This window comes from Megalops cyprinoides, chromosome 1 (assembly GCF_013368585.1).
Source record: "Megalops cyprinoides isolate fMegCyp1 chromosome 1, fMegCyp1.pri, whole genome shotgun sequence".
In the NCBI taxonomy this organism is placed as follows: Eukaryota; Metazoa; Chordata; class Actinopteri; order Elopiformes; family Megalopidae; genus Megalops; species Megalops cyprinoides.
The window spans coordinates 26,111,158-26,134,569 of record NC_050583.1 but is presented as its reverse complement, the minus strand read 5'-3'; the positions used below and the strand labels follow the sequence as shown (position 1 = coordinate 26,134,569).

The 23,412-nt window shown below is 42.2% G+C and overlaps 1 protein-coding gene across 1 annotated transcript in view; it reads left to right on the top strand.

Annotated features, from left to right (window-relative positions):
- snx29 (sorting nexin 29) overlaps window positions 1-23,412 on the top strand; it is a 124,183-nt gene that overhangs the window by 73,015 nt on the left and 27,756 nt on the right. The window contains exon 19 of the mRNA XM_036534491.1: window positions 22,695-22,835. Coding sequence (XP_036390384.1) covers window positions 22,695-22,835 — 141 coding nt within the window. The remainder of the gene's footprint in view (window positions 1-22,694; window positions 22,836-23,412) is intronic.

Here is a 23,412-nt window from a genome sequence, read left to right as displayed (position 1 = left end):
ACCTATGATAATCTGATGTGAAATAAAACAATATATTTGCACGTATCTGTTTTCACAGAAAGTGAAAGACTGTGTGCGTTGGTGGAGTTTTCATTCATTTGGAGAATAGTGTGTCAAGTCAATTACGGTTTTATGTTAACACTGCGATGTGACATCAATCACGCAGTCAGAAGCGATATATAACACATATTTTCCTTTGGCCTTTTTATAGCGAGACTCCTTTTTGCCTGACCATGTCTGTCCCTGATATTAACTCTTATTGTCATCTGCTTGTGTAACAGCATCCTATAAAACCAGCTCCATTGTTAGTGGAGGCCATGATTCATGGCACTTGCCTTCCTGCCATTGTTTTAAGTTTAAAGGATGTGCTTGGATTGTCCCTTTGGTTTGATTTCCTGCCGTGATTGATCACGTGTGGCAGGGAGTCCAGCGCACGGCACCTGATGGTTGCACACAAAAGGTGACGTGATTTGAGGCAGCAAAGAATAAGCCGGGCCTTCAGTGTGCTCGCTCTTCAGATATGGACATTAAGCCCCTCTCCATTCAGGCTCAGAGGCACTACCGTATATTTTGCTCAGGCCTTCCGCCTAACAGCATTCGTCATTTTGCTCAAAGTGCTGAACTGAGATACTGAAGAAAATCTTAGTACTCAGACCAACAGTAGGCATTTCCCCTGTTGTAGATTACAGAAGATTATCTGCAAGGACAATCACCTGTGCTGCATTTTCTGTCTTTGCATTTCTCAAAAGCTGCATTCCTTTTGCCATTTAAGGCGCTTTCTGTAAGATAAGGATGGTTTTGGTTGCCCATAGAAGAGCTGTGATTGATCTCCGGTATCATTACTGCTGTTGTGTTTTGTACAGCAGTGCCACATTTCTTTCCTCTCCCGTCATCAGTGGTATAATGAGAAATGTTACAGTAGTGGGAAATAATCACTTCACTCCTATAAAACGCTAACAAAAAGGTTGTCGTATAAAATGAATTAATGACAGCAGCATCTTTATTCCTGTTTTCTCACATTAGAGCCAGCATGTCATGTCATGCATTTATTTTATTTATGCACAATACATGGTCAGCCGGAACGGATAAATGGCTCTTTCTCATTCTTCTGTGAGATCCCATCCGTGTACGCTTACATCCCTCCTCATTGATGTACATTAGCAGGGAGCCAGGCATGCCAATGGAAATTGTATTAATCTGTTACAGTGCATGTCCTTTGTAAATCATGGCCCTGTTTCGCAAATGCAGCAGCGGAGCTTTATTATGATGATCATTCAAGGCCATGAGGCAGTGCCCTCCCCATCAGAGGCTCTTAGCAGTCATCAGGCCCAGTAATGTCAGACGGGTCATTGACTACATTCAATTATAGTGCTCTTTACAGTGACTCTTTCCCTGATTTCCCTCTTCTCTCCTATCAATCAGTTTCTTACTGTGTCTTGTGTGAGTGAGAGTGACCACGTTCACTGTTTTTCACATTTTTCCAGGTAGATCATGAGCTAGAGAGCACACTTGCTGTGGTATCTACAGAAACTTTTGTGCGTATTTGCTTGATACTTAGACGCCATTATTCAAGGCAACTCTTGTTGCGTGCATTTTACACATTATTCATTCAACTGCACTTTTAATGAAGCAGCTCAAGCATGCAGCAGCACATAACCTTACATTTAAACCTGCAACCTGTGACACAGCATTAGTTATCATTACACACTGAGCTTTCCCACCATGCAGGTGTGGTTTTATCCATATTGATACATATGTTGAACCATCAAGTTAATGATTCTGGTTGCAGTTCCATTACAATACACCTTCACCGTTGAGGTCATATCATTACTTGAACCTCCCCTGTACAACAAAATCTTCCGAAACTCAGTCATTACAATATAGCTGTGAAAATTTAAATGGTGGAATGGTGAATTTGGTAGCCAAAGACTGGGGTTATATAAAATGCGATGGTTGAAAGTAAACTGGTATTTCACTCAATGCTAAAGGACCACAGTTACATTCTGTTATTAACCGGTTATGCCTTGATAAGCCAACACAAAAAACCCTCCCATTCACAGTAGATTCAAACCAAACTTGGAGTTATGGGAGAATGTCTGGATTTACAAATTAGATGCCCTCAACAGAACTCAATTTTTCTTATAATAATGCATAATAAATCAGACCTGGAGAGAACAATCACTGTACCAACAGTTTCAAGCATGGAACAGCAATTTGGAGAAATGATGGATGACGCAAAAAGAAAGAGGGATGGTGCAGGCTATTGTACAGTTCATTAAGTCTGACAACATTTGACAGCCACAATGGGTGACAGACCTTCATATTAACCCAGAAGAATTAAATTCCATATGACACCACACATACAGCAACATTATAATTCTCAAAAGACCATTCTTCATACTAGGGAGATGGTAAAGAACGAGTGGGTCCAGCAATGAAACATTTCACAGAATGCTCTGCAGAGAGAAGAGCAGTTATAAACCTATTATGACAACTAGATCAGATTCAAATACTACCCAGCTTCATTTATTGTAAACACCTTCATTTTCCTCATGTAACAAGCTGTTAAATATAATCAGTTTATCATAAAAAATTAATGGACCAGATATTTAGTAAATCACACAGTACTCTGACACTTCAAGTTGTCCACTCTGGAATTTAAGTGGTGAAATTCATTTAATACATATTTGTAAACATCCACCACATCACCTTCAATATACTATGTTTAAACCTCAAAGTCTGTGATTCATATTTTTGACATGTAACTCTTCTGTGATCACAATGACATAACTCAATTCTGTTGCTGGAAGCACATACACACACACCCCTGGGACCTTGAGACTAATTTCTGAAGTGTTGTGCGTTGACAGTCCCCATAATTGTTTCAAATGAGGCATCTTCAGCTGTGCACAGCTGCAGATAAGTCATCTTTAGACGATCTTTAAATATTAATTTATTTGGCAGATGCTTTTAACAGGATGATTTACAGAGCATTACAAATTACATTAATGAATACTGACAGCACATGTAAGCAAGTACAGTATAACCCATTGCATAAAACTGCCTAAAAGCTAACAATAGAACCATTGTATAAAAACACAACACAAACGCCTTAGTGTAAATCTAGTGTAAATCATGATCATAATTACTCATTAACAGTGCAGTTAAGAAGGGAATGGCAGATAGACACTCTACAGATTTTATGTCCAATCTCCGTACTTATTTCAGCCATTAGATTAGGGCATTGTCTGTGTTGTATGGGCCCAGGTGCAGTTTTGACAGTGACATGACCTCATATTTAGCTAGTCTGTTGGAAATGCCAAGGGATTGACGTGAGTGGGTGGTGGGTGGATGGATGCTGTAGAAAGCAGAGCACCAGGTCAGGTTCTGAGCGTTACTCTGTCAAAGCAGAGTGAAGGACAGCAGATACGGCTTTCAGATCGCTGACTCCGCGTGATTGCAACGAGCACGGAACCCTCGTCATAAATGCGTTCACGAGATATCAAGCCCGGAGTTGCTGATTTAGCGGTGTGGAGATCCTCTCACAGCTGAAAATGCACCCAAAGATTAGCGGGAGCGTCAGACTCAGGCTTCTTCCCATTCAATCCTACAGAGATGCCGCACTCTTTACGGTTTACGCTGTGCGGCACAAACGATCAGCTGGGAAGGGCTTGCTTTACGTGAAGAGGAGAGGTATGCGGTCATAGTCATTCACTTCTGAGTGGTGCTTCAGTTTAGACGCCTTGGCTGCGCTGAGGAGCTCCTGCCTCTTCAGAGGCCCTGTACGTGTGGTGCAGTGTTTTCCATCTCCCCTTGGCCGCACGCATCCTGTGCACAAACAACCGCCGCTTTTCCCCTGCCTGCCCCACATTAAGCATTGCAGATAAAAAGGCCAGCACCCCCCCCTAAGAAAAGCTCTTTCCTTTGATCTGGAAAACCAGCTGAACCTCACAAGGTCAGCATGGCAATTTTGCTGTATTTTTTTATTATATGAAACTAATGAGGTTCCCTAAGTTGCTTGTGGTAAAGAAAACCTGTAATATACGTTTGTGGTTTATTCTATCCTCACATGGTTGTTGCTTTACCGCACATATCTCCTATAGTTTGTATCACATAAAAATGAACAGTTTTTTCTTCAAAGCTTTAAGCTAAATCTCTGCCTGTGTTTGTGTGTGTGTGTGTGTGTGTGTGTGCGCGCACACATGTAAATGTTTTGCATATGAATTGCATGAGGACTTGCTTCACAATATTAAGAAATGTACATATAAAATCACATCCATTAAAATATATTATAGAAGTAAACTTTCTAGTTTACAGAGTTGATGGTTGGCAAGATCTTATTTGATATTGTTGTGGTGTTTATCCAATTCCCCAGAGAGAAGAATTGCATTATCTAGTGCTTGTATTTCGATGTCTCTAATGCTTGTTATTTCTGCCTCTAGTGTAACTTAGGTAAAGTATTTAATGGTGTGCAACCTGCAATTGAGTAATTATATTCAATTTAGCCTTTCTCTGTGCAGTGCGGATGTGTTTGACTTCATTCTTTGTTTTAAGATGACATTTAGAACAGTCAGGAAATGTTTTACATTTTCCATGTTGTCAGATGTCATAATTTGTGGATACATGCACGATTGAAACAGAGCTCAGCCTAAGTGCAAAAAGGAATCATCTTCACTGTATTATAGCAAATTAGAAGATGGCACCATTTTCAGGACCCCATGTCCCTCCAGGTTGGAATGCTTTTAAAAGTCTTATTGGATGGCTCTTATATTTGGTCTTGTTTGAGTCTGCATCAGCTCTGTGTAAAGTTTCAATGCCAGCAGAGAGCAGGGCAGCTCTGTGTGATGATGATCTTCAACTTTCCCTCATTACGCAAGCGGGACCACTCCGCACTCACCCTCATTACGGAGGCTCCGAAGTCCCAGCCCATGACTAATTCATCTGGGTCAACGTGTGGGGGGAATTTCCTGGGCAGATGCGCAGTGATGGCTGCATTGACCGTATTCCCGCCGCAGCTGTGTGGAAGTGGCTATGGGTCGTACACCTCAGTGCCCTTTTGACACGCAAGGGACATGGGATTCCCTGAGACGTCAGCGGTGATAAACCTGTGTGTGGGTCACATTCACAGCTGTCTTTGACAATTCATTGACCTGTTCTTGAACATTCCTGCACACACTCACTAACCCATTCATTCTTTTACTCACCCGCTCACTCATTTATTCACTCACTCACTCATTCATTTGCTCACCCATTCATTCACTGACTCTGACTCACTCACTCACGCACTCAGTCGCAACCTTTAAGGGCAGCACTCGCCTCTGCATGTGCAATAAAGCAAAAGTAGTGTGGAGAGGGTTGGTAAAACAGAGTGCACAGGTCAGTGGAAAATGATGTGAAGTCCAGCAGTGAAATCCTCCCGCAGCTGAACAAAATAACTATTGTAGGAGGGCAGCACTCAGGGTAAGAGGAGCGTTAAAGTAAACCATCTTCCATGTGTAGATTTACTCTCCCCATGGACCCGTGGTTTACAGCTTAACTGTGGGATGTGTAGAGCAGCAAGGCAATATCCTCCATTTAATCGACAAATAATCATTTCCCTTTTTTAGCTTCTGACCTGCCAGCCCACACCTCTAATGGGTCATTGAGCTTCCTTAAACTCATTCTGTTTCCCCAATGCGGGACTCCTGAGGGCCCACTTTACAGCCATGGACTGTTACGGTCCACCTTTACCTCCCATCAGCAGGACACAAAGTCCCAGCGTTGTTGAAAACTTTGAAGCCACTACTTTTAATTCAATACACCTGGCAGGGTGACGGTTCAACACAGTCAAAGTCAGTGTCCACCTCGAGAGACTCACCAGGTCCTGTCAATTTTCCATTACTCCTAAATTACTCTTTCAAAAATACCTGCTGATATTGTACAAAGTTTTTGAAAGGTCTGTAGTGATGGCAAAGATTATCATTCTTTTCATACCTGATATTTTGGAGCTCAATAATCTTGTTGTGCTGGACAGGACAAACATTGTTGCCTTTGACACTGAACACCCTGTGCTCTTCTGCTCAGGAACAGGAGCTTTATTCCAGTGACTGTTCATATTTTAAAATTCGTCTTAAGGCATATGAATTTTGGGATATTCTACATGTGGTTAGCTACTCTTGCAAGAATTTCATTTCTTCTATTTTGTCTTTGTTTTGTGCAGATATTGGTATGTACCTGTCTTTTGGCCTGTGAGACTTCCTTTAGTGATGTCAAAATGAATTATGAAATATGGACCCAACCCCTTCTGCCACCAACCACAGAATTAAAAATAAATAACTAAATAAAAAGCTAGGTATATTTAAATCATACCATGAGTTGTTTCATTCCTTTAGGCATCTGTGCCAGGCACAGAGTGAGGAAGGTACTTCAACGTGCTGGAGTCCTGCTGAGCGGGGGCCCTCACAGATGAAGCCACACCTGAGACCCAGTTATTTATACGCGCTTGTTTGTCTCAGTGAGGTGTGGTGTTCAGTTCAGGTTTCTCTGTGGTTTTCTCAGTTTCACAGTTTGAGTGGGCCGCTCTCCTGCTACTGAGCACTTACACATGCAACCTCAGTTAGCTTCATTCTTTCATGATTTTTGGACTTTTGCTGTTTTATGGAGTAGTGGGAAGTGCACAGCACTGCACCTTTGGGTTATGGATTCAAATGTTAGTTTTGGTGTTACTGTGGTACCCTAGAGAAAGATACTTTACGTCACTCAGCCCCAGTTAAGAACCAGCTGTATAAATGTGTCACATAATGTGTATGATACAAACTCATAAGTCATACTGGCCGAATGCAAAGTAGTATATGGCAAAAATAGGTCATTTAAAAATATTCATGAATTTCTTATTGGTAATTTTGTTTGACTGTTGCAAATGACATGACCTTCAAGCATAGGTCACACTGTGAAAATTAATTGTATTTTTATTTTTTATTGTTAAACTCACAGTAATCTAGTAAGGAAGAGATTACATGACATCTTTAAGCGTGAGGTGCGAAATGTGTTTGCTGCTGTAAATGCCAGCTGAAATGCCAGCGCTCTGCCCCCTTCCGAGTCCTGCTCTCCCACGATCTGCTCGCGGGCGCGTGAGCCGAGAGTGACGAACAGTCAGGGGCTTGCCCCCCCATAGCCTCAGGGACCTCTGTCTTTGGCTCCACCGGACTTTCATGTGATTGTATCATGCACCAAACACCATTTCGTCAACAGGCCTGTGGTTCTGTAGTTTTTTTTCTTTTTTTTTTTTTTTGCTTTTAGTCAGCAGATTGTATCTCCCTAGATATTGTTTGTGGCCGCAAGGCACCGATCTCTCACAGAACTCCTCCAGAAACAAACCATGAACACAAACAGATGGGAATGAACATGCACCAGTACCAGAGAAGGGGGGGAAATGGGATCTGTAATGTGAAGATTCTCCTGAATGTGTCCAATAACACTACACGGCAAAGTGATTTGTCATATGTCGTGGATAATAGGGAGCCATGTGTTGTATATTTTCCTGCCGGCAGCAATTAAAACCATGGGGATGAGGCCACACAGTCTCTTTTGCCAAAAAAGCAGAAAATGTACACAAAGATTGACATATCTGCTTTTTTAACAGCGGTATAATGGTGTCAGCCTGACAGTTTGTGGCTGTCTGAGAATTTAATAGTGTCACTTTGACATGAATGTCATTCTAAACTGGGCTTGTCTGATTTTCGCTGACTGTTTTATCAAGACCTCCTTGGGGAACCGAGCTGAATGTGTCGGTTTTAGAAGAAAATTGACAAGACTTCTGCTTGAGTCGCACAGAACGATTATTCTTTTTGCCTGAGAATAGAGTTCGTAAATAACAGCTGTCTTTGACATGTTGTAAGTATACTTCAAAAACGCAGACTCTACGGTATGGAGGTGTTTGGCTCAGGCTGTGAAGTGAAACATCCTGCTCATAGCCTGCAGTCCTGTTTATTCCCAACCGAGCCTGAAAATTGAAAAGAAATAGACATCTCTGTGAAGCAGTGTAATGGCTGTAAACACAGTACAGATTACAGTGCATTTTCTACCATAACACTTGGCTACAACTCCTGTTTTCACTGTGGAATTATAACACTAGTATGCACTATTGTAAGATCATAATGTCATAATGATGTCAAAGGTGATATTTTAACGTACTTGTATGTGAGTTACTCATCCCTTAATGAAGTGCACCATACAGTATACATTATATGCAAACTGTTCCTCAAACCTGGAGAGTATTTCTGACCACCACAAAGTGTCAGTTTCTATTTTGACTTGATTTATGAACAGTGAACAATGTGCAGTTCCAAGATTCATCAGAATATTACTATTAATTAATGATGACGTTCAAATGTGTGATTTGAAGGCCAAAACTAGAGACAACCCAGCCCTGTGAGCACCCTTATTAGCAGACTGTAATACTGTCCTCAACAATGTGAAAACACATGTCATTTGGAAACCGTTTGTCTGCGTGTCATTTTCATAAATGCTAGAAAACCTAGAAAATTAGCCATGTAGCAAACCCGCGTCTTATGAGGAACAAGGAGCAGAACCAGGGCCACCTTTTAACAGTGCTGTTCTTTAAGGCTTTCACATACAGTTGTCTCATATCCTCTGTGAGTCCTCCACCAAAAACCAGCCGCACAAATTGGCCCAGCTCCTCGGGGACATATTACCCATTCTTATCCTAATTTACCTCAGAACGCACGGTGTCCTTTAGTGCCTCTGTAGACCTTTCCCCTATCCTGTCTAAGTGGCAGCCTGGGCCGAATGACAGCAGCACCTCTCCCTTCCTGTAATCAGCACCTCACTTCAGCTAAGATAATAATTGCCCTCTTCTCTTACGCTGGTGCTTAAAGTGACAAAGAATAACGTAGTTCATTAGACCATCTGCTCTGGCCCTGAAATGTACAATTTGCTTGCCTTATCTCATTTCTCTCCCTTGTGCACACACACCCTCATTTTATTACTCTAATAAAATCGCCTGGTTGTGCCTGACTGCGCCCCTCAAACTAGATTTGACTAACCTTTCAATTTGTTATGTGAACCGGAGACAAAGTCTGGGTAATAGGTCAAAACAGTTTAAATGTACCAGAAATGTATTACAATATTACTCTTCAGGTTTAGAGCTTGTAGTGATCAATAATCATCAGACACAGAGGTCACAGTGTGCATACTCTACAGTGGTTTTCTTGTGTCTGTCCTTTGACTGGACTTGTACCATTTTTTATTCCATTTGTCACATGTCTCCTGGGAACTGAGGACAAGAGGACAACTAGGAAAAACTTATCAGCATGCAGCTGGTTTAACAAAAACCTCTTTTTGTTTACCTTTTTTCCTTCGATGAAGGTCCACCATTTCCTTCTGCAAATATGAATTAGAAGGATCTCGCAGCTCAGCTCCATAATTGCTCATTTTGTTGGCCTCTATGTATCTATCTGCTGTGAAGGTAAGCTTCTAAGGTTGTTGACTAACCACAGTAACAGATTTACATGCATATGAAGCTCTTGATTGAATGTACTCTACAGCCAGCAATGTAATCATTAATGGTCATTTCACAGCCAAACATTAGAATACAGCTTGCATTTGGGAAGGTGCTTAACTGGGTAATGTTAAACAAAAGTGATAAACAGACCAAATCTGTTGAAGATGCTGTAGACATCTGTGTTGTCAAAGGCAAACATATTCAAACCAGAAGCGTCAGGGCAGCTCAAGAGTTTGAAGGCTGACTGCATCACTGGTGGGCATTTTCATCTCCTTCTCCCTCTTTTCCTCTCCCTCACACCCTCTCGTCCACCAGCAGCTGCGCCCTGGTATCTGAATTGCATGCGGGTGGCAGATGCTGCCGTTGAATATTCCTAATAGCAGATTTCCTCCTCTCCTTATTGCTCCCCGTCTTCCTTTCCCTCTGTAATTTTCCAAATGGATTCTATTTTCTGCCTAATTTGGCAAATTTTGTGTCCTGATGTCGCTAAAGGGGGGGGGGGGGGAGATGTCTGCTTAGTAGTTTTTCCCTCCATGAAACCCCTTGCCTATAGGTTCACTAATGATTGTTCAAGATTGTGAGAAATTCTCTAAACCATGGACAATTAAAAGTGTCGCTTGCTGTTTTTGGCGGTTAAACTACTTCCCAGCATCCTTTTCTATTTCTTGTTAGAAGCTCTGCTGTCTTCCCATCTGAGAGTTTATCTTCAGGAAAAAAATCTGCAGCTTTTCTTTAGGATCATTGCTACATTACAGCCTGGAAGTGGCTCTGTAGTTTAATCAAAGTGTTTGTAATAACGCCACACAGCCAGTGCCTGGCAGTCCCTCTTCCCTGTTAGCGCAGGCCTCAGTGCTACAAGTTGTTTGCTATCAGAATCAAACAGCATAGCTGTCTGTGACCTCTCTATCATCCTCTCCATGGCCTTCACAATTGAAACCTATCACTCCTGTCTTTCTGCCCTCCTCTTCAGCAGCAGAGGAATGAGTGAAAGAGTCTGCTTGTGAATGTGTAGGAACAAAGGGAACAAGAGGACTCTTGGGTATTGGACACACCAGTGAAGTGTCTTGCCAGATTTGGGAAGAAGAGTTGTATTGTCTTTAGGATTAAGCTTCTCTTCGTTACCCATCATCCTCTTCTTAGCTGTATTGAGTCGAGTACCGTGAGAGTCCTCAGTGTGCGAATTGTGTGAAGGTTGCTGAAATTCACTGTCACACAGTGGCAGGTTGCTAGGAACGGGAAGGCGCCAGAAGTCGCTGAAGTCAGAAGTCTGACACGGTGTCCCTCGTTAATGGAGCTTAATTGAGGCAAGCAGCTCACTGTGTCAGAGTATCAAGTTGGAGACTTTGCAATCAGGAGGGAGAGAGCAGGAGAGTGCAGAGCTGCCTGAGAAGAAGCCTGTCCCGATAACTTGAACCTTCCCACAGCAGCGCTTTTTCCTGCCGTGTTTGTGTGTGTGGCTATGTGTGCGTGCACTTGTGCGCTTTGGGCCGAGGGCACGGTCAGTTTCCACTGCGAACTACTCAGGGACATTGTGCCCACAATCAAGATGGGAGCGTTGGCGTTGGGTACATGTCATCTTGTGAAACCAGCAGGCATTGTCAGTGCTCCATAACAGAGGGTTTACATAGGGCGTATGAGACAAGAGAGTGATTATGCGATAAGTCATCCGCAGAGCGGCTGTCGGCTGCCACTGCTGCCCACTTTGACAGCTATTTATTATTTTTCTAATAAGAAATAAACTTGAAATCTTATTCTGCCCAGCATTCAGTGGCTGGAGCACTGGTAAATGTCTGATGCATTACCTGTGGTAATTATTCATCAGTTTTCCTCACTCTCTCACACACATTCTCTATGGTAGGCTGATTACAGAGCAGAACGGCTTCTTCATTTTAAATGTATGACTTAGAGTAGTCATTCTCAGTTGTCATATTTCTGCCACTTTGAGCTTCAGACTGCAAAAAGTAAAACATTGGGAACGACATTGTAATAACACCTCTCACATTGACATGTCAAAGAATGGAAATGATCGCTGCTGAGTAACAGTGAGGTCAGTGAATAAAGTGGTAAAACATTCAGACTAGCTGTGGGCAGAAAAAGTGAAAATTCTGGTTTTCATGTTGAATTTGCACAGCAGGATGTGGACTCCAGCTCTGATGAAAAGAGTCACATGCAGTAACTTTGTTGGGTTGTGAAAAAGAGGGCATGTAGCTATGCTGTTATGTGGGGCAGTACCATTTATATGTTAAGATATTTATCAGAGGTTATGTAAACTCCCTTTTGAATGGAGCTGAGAAGGCAGTCATGGGTGAGGTATTTATGGGTGACTAGTAGTTTTGAATGCTTAGGTCCCTGTAGTTTGTTGGTGTGCGTTTTTCATTTTTAATTGAGTACTTTTAGATGCCCTACACTGTCGAGCAGCACTTAAATTGCAAAGATTGTACCAAGAAAAAAATGCTATGCATCATTTTTAAAGTTCACAGGTCTGAATTCATCACTGATGGTGAAGGTGCAGCTAACTATGAAAAAATGGTAGCTAGCTAGCCATAGCCATGTTTAGACGTTTTGACAATTGATGTCTTGTTTATGTGGCTACTAGCTAGCTATAATTATCACCCAATTTAGACTGATATGTTTGCTTTTCCCAATTGTTAATGTGGCTGTGTTACAGCTGAAGTAAAAGGATCATTAAAAATATCTAAACAAGTTTGTGGCTGTGAAGGCTGACTGTTCACTGACCTCTGTGACCAATTTGTCCAGTAACACAAATTAACAGGCAGCAAAAAATAACACTGGCTTAGCTTCAAAAGACCTAGGCTATGTAAATTCTTCTGTTTCTGCAGTCTGATATGCATTTGATGTGGGGAAAACATGACAGCTGGGATGTTACCCTGTACCTGGAGAATAATGGGAATAACGGGTTCCTTTGGTTTTAAGGGAGAGTTGAGAAACTTTGCCAACACAACAGTACCCACACATCTTATAAAAAGCATAATGTACCGTACTGGCACCAATTGCTGGTAAAAGTGAAGGTAATGGCAGCAATTCATGGCGTTTGTACTGGGTGTTCCAAAACATATTCTCGAGCACATCTCTGCACCCTGCTAGCTTTTGCTCTGTAATCATAGCCTGATATTGGCATGCCACATCATGTGGTGTGATCTCTCACTGCGCTGTGTAGCTGAGGGGAACACAGCCTTAGATGAGTGAAATCAACTGGAGTGTTCAGTGTGTTTCTGATTTTAGGTGTCTCTTCAGGTCACATTGCATTTATCCCTCAATAAATCATTTTATTTGTAAAGACTTTCTTGTAATTCAGTCAGAAATGACTTTGATTAAAGATGTTTCAGTTTGCCGTCAAGTGTTATGTTCGACTGCAGTCCATTCACGTTGCACTTACACCAGTTGACTGGAGGAAAATGTTTCTGCAGAACTGAATGGAAATCACAGGAGGGACAAGTCTAATTACTGTGAAGATCACAAGTCTAATTACTGTGACATTTGATACAGTATTTATAGACATATAGGTATGTGCGGTGGAAAGATGTGCTGTGTATATGCATCCCTTCCACTGTTGACATGGTATGGCTTTCTTCAAATTAGACTTGAGATTGACAGGCACCCCTCGGAGATGGGATGCTGATTAGCTGCCTCCCATTGGGAGGTGAAGACAAGGGCTCTCTGCTGGGTCCCTCTCTGAGACGGAAGCGGCGAGGCCACTGCTTTTACCACAGCCGGGGTCCTGCGATGAAATAACTCACTAAATTGACACAAGTGGGCCCTGTGTCCTCTGCAGGGAGAGAGATAGAGGGGTAAGGGAGAAGCATGGCGTGGTGACAAGGCGCAGAGCTTGTAACCCACAGTATGCCGGTTCGGATCCCTCGCGAGGCAGGGCAGCTTTTTTCCGTCCAGGGAGTGCCCTTGTTCCACGTGATGGGCTACTGTGTTGGCCTGTAATGTTGTACGTCCATGCGGAACCGTGGAATTCTCCTCGCTGCTGTGACGTAGAGTCCACACTGTGTCTTACTTGGGCAGGAGGGTAACGTCGACTCTTGTCTAAATCAGAGAGAGACTCAAGAAACCCGGGGGAATTTTTTTGTGGCAAGGAGGTATGAGACCAGGGCCAACGGTGACTCATTAATCTATCTGTTAATGAGGAGAGACTGCCTCAACTCCATGGCCAGGCAGGAGGTGGACTCAGTTCATTAATGGTCCATGTCTTATCTAGGGAGCAGTAGCGAGACTGCTTGTTCAGATGAGCACCTGTGGCTACTCATGTTAATCAGGAGACACTATCAACTCAGCGCCACAGGAACCACTTATCAATGTCAGCGTCTTTGTTCTTCCAGCAGATTGGATCAGACATGAGCATCGTGGGACAGGTGCTGGCTTACTGCCAGGAGGCACAGAAGCAGTCAGATGTCTTTACATACACACACTTGCTCAAATTGAAATGATCTAGCAGTTTTCTGCTGAGACCAAGCTTGAGGCTTTGGGTGATTTTTTATTTAATTTTTTTTTTTTTTTTATAGAACTCATTTGCATTTATATGTATTTAATTTGAATTTGGTCTCACTCACTGCGGGCGACAGTTTTTTTTGTACAGTTATAGGAAAGTGTGTGATATCAGCTGGAATATTTCATTATAAGATGTACTCGTGAGTGCATTGTGATGGTCTGCCGCCAGAGCGTGATGTCAGTGTGGATTCCTCTGTAGCGCTTTCAGTTGACAATATGTCAGACGCGTCTTTCAGAGAATGCTAATGTTAGCATGTTCTGGAATGTTCTGAGGGAACCTGTGTTTTTGGCCCAAGCGGGTGGTGCCAATGGGGCATGATGTCACCTAGACTAGCCGTGGCCATTTGGAAGGCAGGTGTCAGCACTTGGTATTCCAGACACAGTCCTTCCTCTCACTCTCTATGCCAAGCCATCTGCTAAAGGACAAGCTCAGAGGAACAGGGTTAAAAACACAGACGGCTGAGACCTGCTGCACACAGCATGTTTTTTTTCTATCCATTTTTTTGTGTGTTGGAAAAGATGCATTCGTATATCGAATTTTTCTGGACTTGCAAATAATGGCCACAGTATAGAATGGAAGCAGATGGCATTAATTTAGCCAGCACAGGCAGACAATCTGAGCGTAAATGCATGCAAAGTACACAGCTTTCCCCTATTCAAGGCTCTGCACAGAAAACAGCAAAGCGCCCAGAATAACATTCCAATGAAACTTGTAGTTATTTTTGCCACGTAGGTGAAATGTGAAAACAAAATTTCCATACCTGCCACACACACGTCAAAACATGATGCCCTATGACATTTTGACATTTTACTAATTCACTCTTTTTATCTATTGTCTCATCTCTGTCATTGTCATTTCCTTTAGGCTACCTGTCAGTCATCTCAGGTTATATGCTCTGGGCATGCCAACAAATCTGTCAAATGGCAGTGTCATTTCTCTCTGTGGTTTGAGATGCATGTGACCATCTGTTTTTTTAAACTACATTTTTCAATAGCATATCTTCAGAAGAATGATATAGCAGGACATTTCAGAACAACAAAATCGGCATGTTTTCAAAATGTGTATGAAAGACAATACCAATCCAAAGTTTGGACACACCTACCCAGAAGGGTTTTTCTTTATTTTTAGTTTTCCACATTTTAGAATAATAGTAAAGACATAAAAACTATGAAATAACACAAATGAAATTATCTTAATAATCTTATATAAAAAATAATAATAATCTTATATTTCAGATTCTTCAAAGTAGCCAAAATATTTTTTAAAAATATTTTTTTTTTGGGAAGAAATTTTTACATAGGCATCAACTTCACTATTTATATTTGTCTAAGAAACGTATTTCAAGCATTTAAGCATCACTGTTTAGATCAAATTGCGTGTCGCACACAATTCTGGTGTAGCAGTACAATATGACATTTGCGGCTATCGCAAATGAGTCATTGTGGACTAACTTTAAAAGAGTGCTGCACGTGAAGATCTCCTTTGACTTTCTCCTTGATGAGGCTCTTTGGTCATGAGACTAGTATCTGTACACTTGTGACCAAAAATGGTGGTGCTGTCAGACCTCAAAATAAATTACTTTGCGACCAGTATAGAACTCATAGAAGAGTATCTGCAAGTTCTGCATAGTAATGGGTTATTAACATAAGGAAACAGCACAGACATTTGAAATGCAGTATAATTTTTTCTTTTGAGGTAAGATTTGTTCAGTCGTGATGTCGTTGAAATATAGGTGTTTCTTAGTGCAAGCATGCTCTCAGCTTGATCTTACGGAAAATGCAGATTATATGTTGGAGGCTTCCGAAGACCTTTTACATGTGTCAGTTCCCAATGCAACATGCACATTGCAACACATGCTGACAGTATTGCTGTGAATAATTTTCCTGGCGACTGATAAGTTGATTGCAACATTTAAAAAAAAAAAAAAATGTTCAAGCTTTGGCCAAGCAGAAAGCTGTCATTTAAAGAGCCACTCGAGAGTGATATTTACAGGCAAATGAAGCTCTGACATACTGTTGTAACACTGTGTTTTAAACCACCCTTCAGGCTGTTTTTAACTGCAGCAGATTGGTGTCTTGGGGTATGTCACCCTCCAAGTTGTGGGTTGGCGGTGCATACCGCATACCTTATAAATGAAAAATAGATTTTAAAACACAAGAAGAAATAGATGCCAGAACACAGGACCAAGTTACACAGAAGCAGTAGCATTCAGTTTGTGTGAAATGTCCTAGATCGTTCAAAATAACTTCATTTTGATATCAGTAATTTGGCAGACCTATTTTTGCAACCATTCCTACTGACTCCTAGAGAAGAAGTACTGTGTGTGTGTAACATCGAGTCTTTGTGTGTTTTGTGTGCATTGCACATTACACCAAGGCAACTGAAATAATAGGCAAATACAGGCTGCTGACAGAGAAAACTCATAGCGACAATTCAGTTGTTAACAATGTGATAAAATCTTCAGGGATGTCACTGAGGAAATGAACACCTTTATTGTTCAGACCCAGATGAATATGCTGGCTAAACTCTGTTTTCCTGTCTGCTTACAGTCATCTTTATGCAGTTTGAGTATTTGGGCCACTACAAATGTGTGGTTTGGATTTGAAGGCTGTCTCACTAGACATCATTCCAGGATTTGGCACAGATTTAGACAGGTATATGGCACATGTAACAAAACGATTCCAGTGAAGCTGCAAATTCACTCCCTGCTTACTCAAAAAATTAAAAACACCTCCAATGTTGAGTGATTACTGTTATCGAAGTAGTTGCTGTCGTTGAAGTCGTTCTTTGGCACGCCTTTCCATGGAGCTGTCTGACATGACTAGGCCCGCTTGCCATGGGTCCTTTGGGGTTCTGCAGATGCACTGTCTCAGTGAGGCTCTGAGCCCTCCCAGAGTCACAGCACATAGAGAGTGATGTTGGAGTGGCAGCTGAATCACATCACATGTGTTTTCGGCCGCTTTTGTGTACCGTTCCCATGTATAGCCAAGCGTTCTTGGCTCCGGCCTAGCACTGGCGGAGGAGCGGGGGCGTTCAGCCTGCTGCGGCGCCCTGCCAGCTCCATTGGCAATTCTCTTTAAACCCATCCGCCGCTGTAAAGTAAGCTCCCGGCCACGTTGGGGGGCTGAGTCACTCCAGGAAGTGGTCCCTGGACTCCGGTGGGCGTGTTTTACAACGCCTCAGAGTTGCCTAATGGCTTGACCCAGACCGGCCCCTCTGTGGGGTGTGTGGGACTGAGAGGGTCGAGCGGACGTGTGTAGCCCTCCCCGCTGGCCTTGCGTGTGGAAATTACACCTCCTCCCTGTTTTTTTTTTTTTTTTTTTTTTTTTTTAATCGGCCATGTGATCCGTGTACATGCTTTTGATCTGGAGAGGCAGATCCCAGAGGATCCGCCGGGGGCCCGAGCTGCCGTTGGGTGTTCTCCCAACGGGAACGCTTGGAGACAGGCTGTTCTTCCCTCTGGGGCGGTGTGCCTCTTTTCACTTCTCATTACCCCCTTTCAAAAGCACTGAGATTATGAAAACATTCGATCTAGCCTAGAAATTCATTTGGCATAAAAATGTACTCTGTATTCCTTTCTTATAATAGTTGTGTTAAGTAACAACGATCAAAATCATCCCAAGTGCTAACACACAATTTAACTTCAAGAACTGTCTCAGCTGACATTGCCAAAGAGAGAAGTGCTCTCTTAGTGATTGCTATATACAGTAGAAAAAAATGTAATGTGCATGAAATAAATTTATGCTCGTATTGTTGCAGTAGTTGCCATTGATTCATACATATGTAACTGTGTAATCATGGTACTGATTTATGTTCATACGAATGCCATTTTAAGTGGAAAAGCAAGTGAACTGTAGGATTTGCTCAGAACTTGAAATCATCAAGGACAAAGAAAGAATTAATTTGCAATTACTGACGAGGGGGAAGCAATTGCTCTTCAGAAGATGATCTGTTTCCATAAATATGCATGGTAATGAAGAGGTGGAAATTGAATTAGTATGCTTATCTTTGTCCTCTTTTCCCTTTTCTGGATAGGGGGAAGTATAGAAGCCTTTAACTCTCAGATCAGAGGTTCTCTGTTGCACCCCCAATAAATATGACCCAGAATCAAATATTGAGATCCTCAAGTACATGGGCCCCCACACAGTGCTCAGTCACACACAAACCTGTCACTGTATAGACAATTAGCTGTAAACGGATAGCAATGTTATATGTACAGTTACAGTGAAAACACAGGTAACATTACAAAGGACAGTCATATATAGCCAATATCATGTATCATGTACCAAAGCATAAATTTTATTAACACTCGTGACTCTACTGTCATCGACTAGCATTTGAAAATTATAATTTTTAATCTTTTAGTGTTTGTTTTTACAGTAGGCCCACTGACACATGCTGTCACTCGATACAGTGCTCAAGCCAAGCTTAGAGTAATTATACAAAGATTTTGTTGTCCATAAGTTGTTTGACTATGATATGACCTCACAAATTTTAATTCAGATATATGCTTACACATCATTCCTTTAATACATAGTTTATGTTTTTGTAGCAAGTGCACACAAATCCCAGAGGAAATCATTTGCTTTGATTGTTAAATATTTCAATAGAGTGGCTTTGCAAAGATACAGGATTAACATGAAACTGTCTAGCAGTCAGAAAACAGAGCTTACATCTTTGTCAGACCAGTGGCTTGCAAAATGCCAGTTTAAAAAAAGAACTAAGGATTGAGTTATGAATAAACTCCAGATAAAGATGCAGGATGCTCTGTTATATGGTGAAATTGAAAGTCTTTGTGGTAGGCTTGTCTAGCAGCTGATGTAATTATGAAGCCCTGGCAATCCCTTAAATCCTAACTATTGGAATTTTTGCATTTTTGTATGTTTTTGTATGTGTATGTGTGTTTGAGTATGCTTGTGTATGTAAGTGTTTGTATGTATGAATGTACATTAATACATATAAATTAATTATTATGTAATTTAATACATTTATACATTAATACATTATACACACAGTCATATTTCCTCTGAATGTAGAATTGACAACTGGTCAAACTGGCAAACTGTAGGTGCTGTAGCTGTAGGTAGATTGGATGGGTGGGAATGTTAAAATGGTCTGGAGAAAAGGGATTTAAAGGATACAGAAAAATAAATGCTTTGTAAATTGAATGTGAAGGGGTGAGTTGATGGTTGGAACTTGTATGTGGATGACTTATTTCCACTATTTTCCACTGCTTTTTTACTGTTGGTCTACTGGCAGTTCTTGCTTTTCCATTTTGGTTGCATTTGATAGACAACCACAGAGCCTTCTGACCTTCCGGCTGTGGGTTTTACAAATTTTTTTTATGCTGGGTAAAACCAAAAGAAAAATCATAGTCAGAATCCAATTGGGTTAAGAGACACTGTGAAGGAGATTCCTTCACCTGTCTCCAAACTAGCAATGTTTTGTTTATTTGGTTACTCATTAATTGTGTTGTGAATTATTAAATTCAAAATGTGTTAATATTAGTGAGAATTCTCAATTGCTTTTCCATTTACCATCTTATAACAGGGCCTGACAGCAATTGATCTTAGAGGTTAAGAACGGTTTAAAAGTGTGAAAGAATATTATTAAGTTTCTGTTTTTCCCAAAACAGTCTTTTATATAAGTAGAAATGTTTAAGTAGAAATGAGTGTTGGCCAGTTGAATAAACATGCATAACATGCATAAACATGTTTCAAACAGTCAGTGTTGCTGGTGATAACAACATTGAAGTGTTAGTCTGCTATAATTCCTGGAGGTGCTCTGTGACATAGTAGAAAAGAATTTGTTTTCTAATGGTGCACTTAGATTTGGAGATTTGGATTGCTTAGAGGAACTTAGTAATTTATGAAGATTTATAAGACTATTGTTATTTATGGTGTTTTTGGGAAGCAATTCATAAATGAAAGATGCTTCTCAAGGTGTTGAGCCTTAAGATGCTTTTGGGAAACAAGGCCCAGATCTTTACTCCACCAAATCCATTTGTCTGGTTAATTGTAATAATTTTGTGGCTAGAGGTGGCCAGCAGTTGGTTAACAACAGAGGTTGACACCCCGGCTTCAGAAAGTAAAAGTCCTGCCACGTATTTGTTCCACCCATGCACTACACCAGCTGAATTAGCAAAAGCTTAAAAATACCCCAAACACTGCTACAGTACCTATAACAGTGTTGGCCAATGCACAAGACATCAAAAACCAGGGAAATATATACTAAATAATGAATCATTTTAAAACTACCCCAAAGGAAACCAGTCTGAGCCAAGCCACAGCAAACAAACTAATAAAAAAGGGCTACAGTCATGCATCTATTTATAATGGGCCCGATTAGACAGATGTGGTTTGTCAACCAGAGGTGGACACCCCGGCTTCAGAAAGTAAAAGTCCTACCATGTATTTTGTTCTAGCCACTAGTTCTAGTTCACTAAACAAGGTGATTTCACTAATTAGCTCCTCTACCTGGCGAAATGATTCATTAAAATGATTCATTATTTAGTATATATTTCCCTGGTTTTTGATGTCTTGTGCATTGGCCAACACTGTTATAGGTACTGTAGCAGTGTTTGGGGTATTTTTAAGCCTTTGCTGATTTGTTTGCAAACTAGAACAATCAATTTCCCAAAACTTACTTTCCTGAGTTCCTGGGAAATCACAAAATCCTTTCCCACTGTTAGTCTTTGAACCTGGAGGGCCAACTTGCGCAGGGTTTTGAATACCTCTTCTAACTCTTAACAAGGTTGATGCGGCAGAAGGAGTGTGAGGTTAGCCTGAGCGAGAGCCTGTAAAATCGTTGTAGCCCAGAGAGTCTGGAGGGGGAACGTCCGCATTTTACAGATGAGGCACCTGGGAGTAGAGCCAGATGGTACGGTATTCAGCGCTCTATTAAATCTTTGAAATCCCCAAGCCATCTGCAGTAAAATGTTAACTGATTAGCTCTGGCTTTGGCCAATCTGAAGTCTGCAGGTGTCATATTGTGAATGATGATCAAAGGTCCTGAAAACCCAGCAAATGCAGTGCTTCATGGGTCTAAGACAGCACGCTGTAAACACTTGCAGATAAATCAGCCCCATGCCACTGAGGACGGAATGGTTGGGGCTGAGTGTAGACTGGTTCAAGAGAGAGCTGCCGCGCGGTCCACAGGCGAAGGCATGTTGCTGGCCCGAGTCGCACAATAGGTGGGCATTTCCACCAAATGACTGGGCCAAAGGCCGGCGTGAAATGTCAGTCATATCAAAGCCACAATGCAGCTGCCAGCACAGTTTGTGAAAGACAAAACGCAGTTGGTCTGCCCTCCTGCCCCTCTTCTCTCTCCTCTGCGAGCATGTGCAAGATCATAGGTTAGGCTGCTCTCGCAGGGGAGACTCTCTGCGGTCTGTCTTCTCATTATCAGCGAACGGGGCTTTAATCTAGTGTTCAGCTGGTTAAGCTTCCCCTGAGATCCCGTGTCCACCCCCTCTCCCCTTTTCATCCGTCTCTTTGATCAGACCAGAGATGGGCCAATCGTTCGAGGGGGTTTCAGCAGTGCTAATAAAAACCTATTCATTTCTCACTTTGAAAAAAAATCAAATAAATAAGAGAAAGCAATGTTTTCACACTTCAGGCAATGTAAAATGGTTTCACATGCCCACCAACTCCCCCCCAGAAAGCATGTTCACACGTGTCTGCTCAGGGGACTCGAATTTCTCTGTGAGTTTCCCTCTGAGAAAGCACAGCCCAGGCTGCAGTTAATACTCACTGGTGTCAAGCAGCCATAATTGAGTAATTCCAGGGTTCTCAGACACAACTTCAGAGTCGACCCAGCAACTTAGAGCAGGGGGCCCCCTGTTGTCACTATGTGAGGGTTGGGAAGTCAAAGAGTGATTGGATTTATCGATGTGGATGAACGCCCTTTCATGAGAGCCATGAAAAATGTGCAGCTTGCAGTTTTATTGCGCTCATCATTTCAGAGGGAGTGTGAGAACCTCGCGCTTTTGTCGGGCTTGTGATTGCCTGTGTGCTTCTGGGTGCTCCCGCGGTTAATGAAACTAACTGCTCCAAAACCTCGCGCAACTCTCAGCCTATTTTGCATCCCTGGCGGACAGGGTGCCATCTGTAAGAGCAGCCAGAGGTGCCAGTCTGCTATTATGAGGTTTCTCCGTGTTAATTTGAGCAATATGCTCCTACAGTATGCATCTCCTTAGCTGGGGACGTTGCAGCCGTTGGAGGGCAAGACCACGAGGCAGGAAAATCACATCTCTATTCTCTCTCCATCCTCCTCACATTGTTCCCACTCCTCTGCTCCCCTGCCTCTTCTCTTGGGTCTGTCTGACACAGCCCATCACTCAGAGGACTTATTATTTAAAACCATTTTAAAAATGCATGAAGCAAGCGGCGAAGTTACAAAAAGTAACAAACTAGTTTCGAGCCCGTCGCCTCAAAGTCGAAATCCGCTCTCGCCGCCGGTGCGATTATGCTTGAGTATCAGGTATTGACCACGATTGTCGTCATCTCAGGAAAGCAGAGTTTTGATTTTGTCAGCAGAACATCATCCGTTTTTACCGCCATCTGGGAGCGTCTGTTCTGCAGGCTTTGCGGCAGGCTTTTGTGTCTCGTTTGAAGTAGAGGAAAGCACTGTGCGTTTCCATGGCTTTATTTTGTTTACATTTACCCCCCTCTCTAGGTGTACATCAGGATCCTGGATAACGAGTGGAACGTGTACCGACGCTACACCGACTTCCGTGCGCTGCACAGTCGTCTGAGGTCCCGCTTCCCACAGGTCGACACCTTCAGCTTCCCACCCAAGAAAGCCATCGGAAACAAGGTACCCCTGGATGACGTGTTTTGATCTGTGACAATGAGACAGAGGGTAGTCTTAGCAGCAGGGAAACAGTCATTTTGCTGTTTTTACATGGTTTACAGTTACCTTTCTACGCAAACATCAAAAAATGCCTTGTTTCCACCATACAGTTCTGTTTGTGGGAAATGATCTTGTTCAGCAGTTTGTAACAGTGATAGTAACCCTGTGTCTTACATGTTGCAAATCAACTTTATGTGTTTGTGGCAGCTGGCAGGGAGCCATAAATCCTTTTGATGATGTTTGGTGTTATCAGTCCAGGAATAAAAGCTCCCACTGCACAGACTCGGCGAGGGTCAGCTGGAATGTGCTCATACGTCTGGACTGTGCGGTGACATCTTAAGTCACACATTTATCTGATAATGAAGAGGATGTGTGCAGTTTCCATTGCAGAGCAGGCAGATGGCTCTTTGTGGCAGAAGTGCTAACAGCAGCACATTACTGCATTAGGCTGGTCGTCGGCGGCGGTGCTGGTATGGAATGCTCTCAATAACTCAGTGCAGAACTGGCAGCTCCAGGCTGGGCCATTCGCACAGCTTATCAA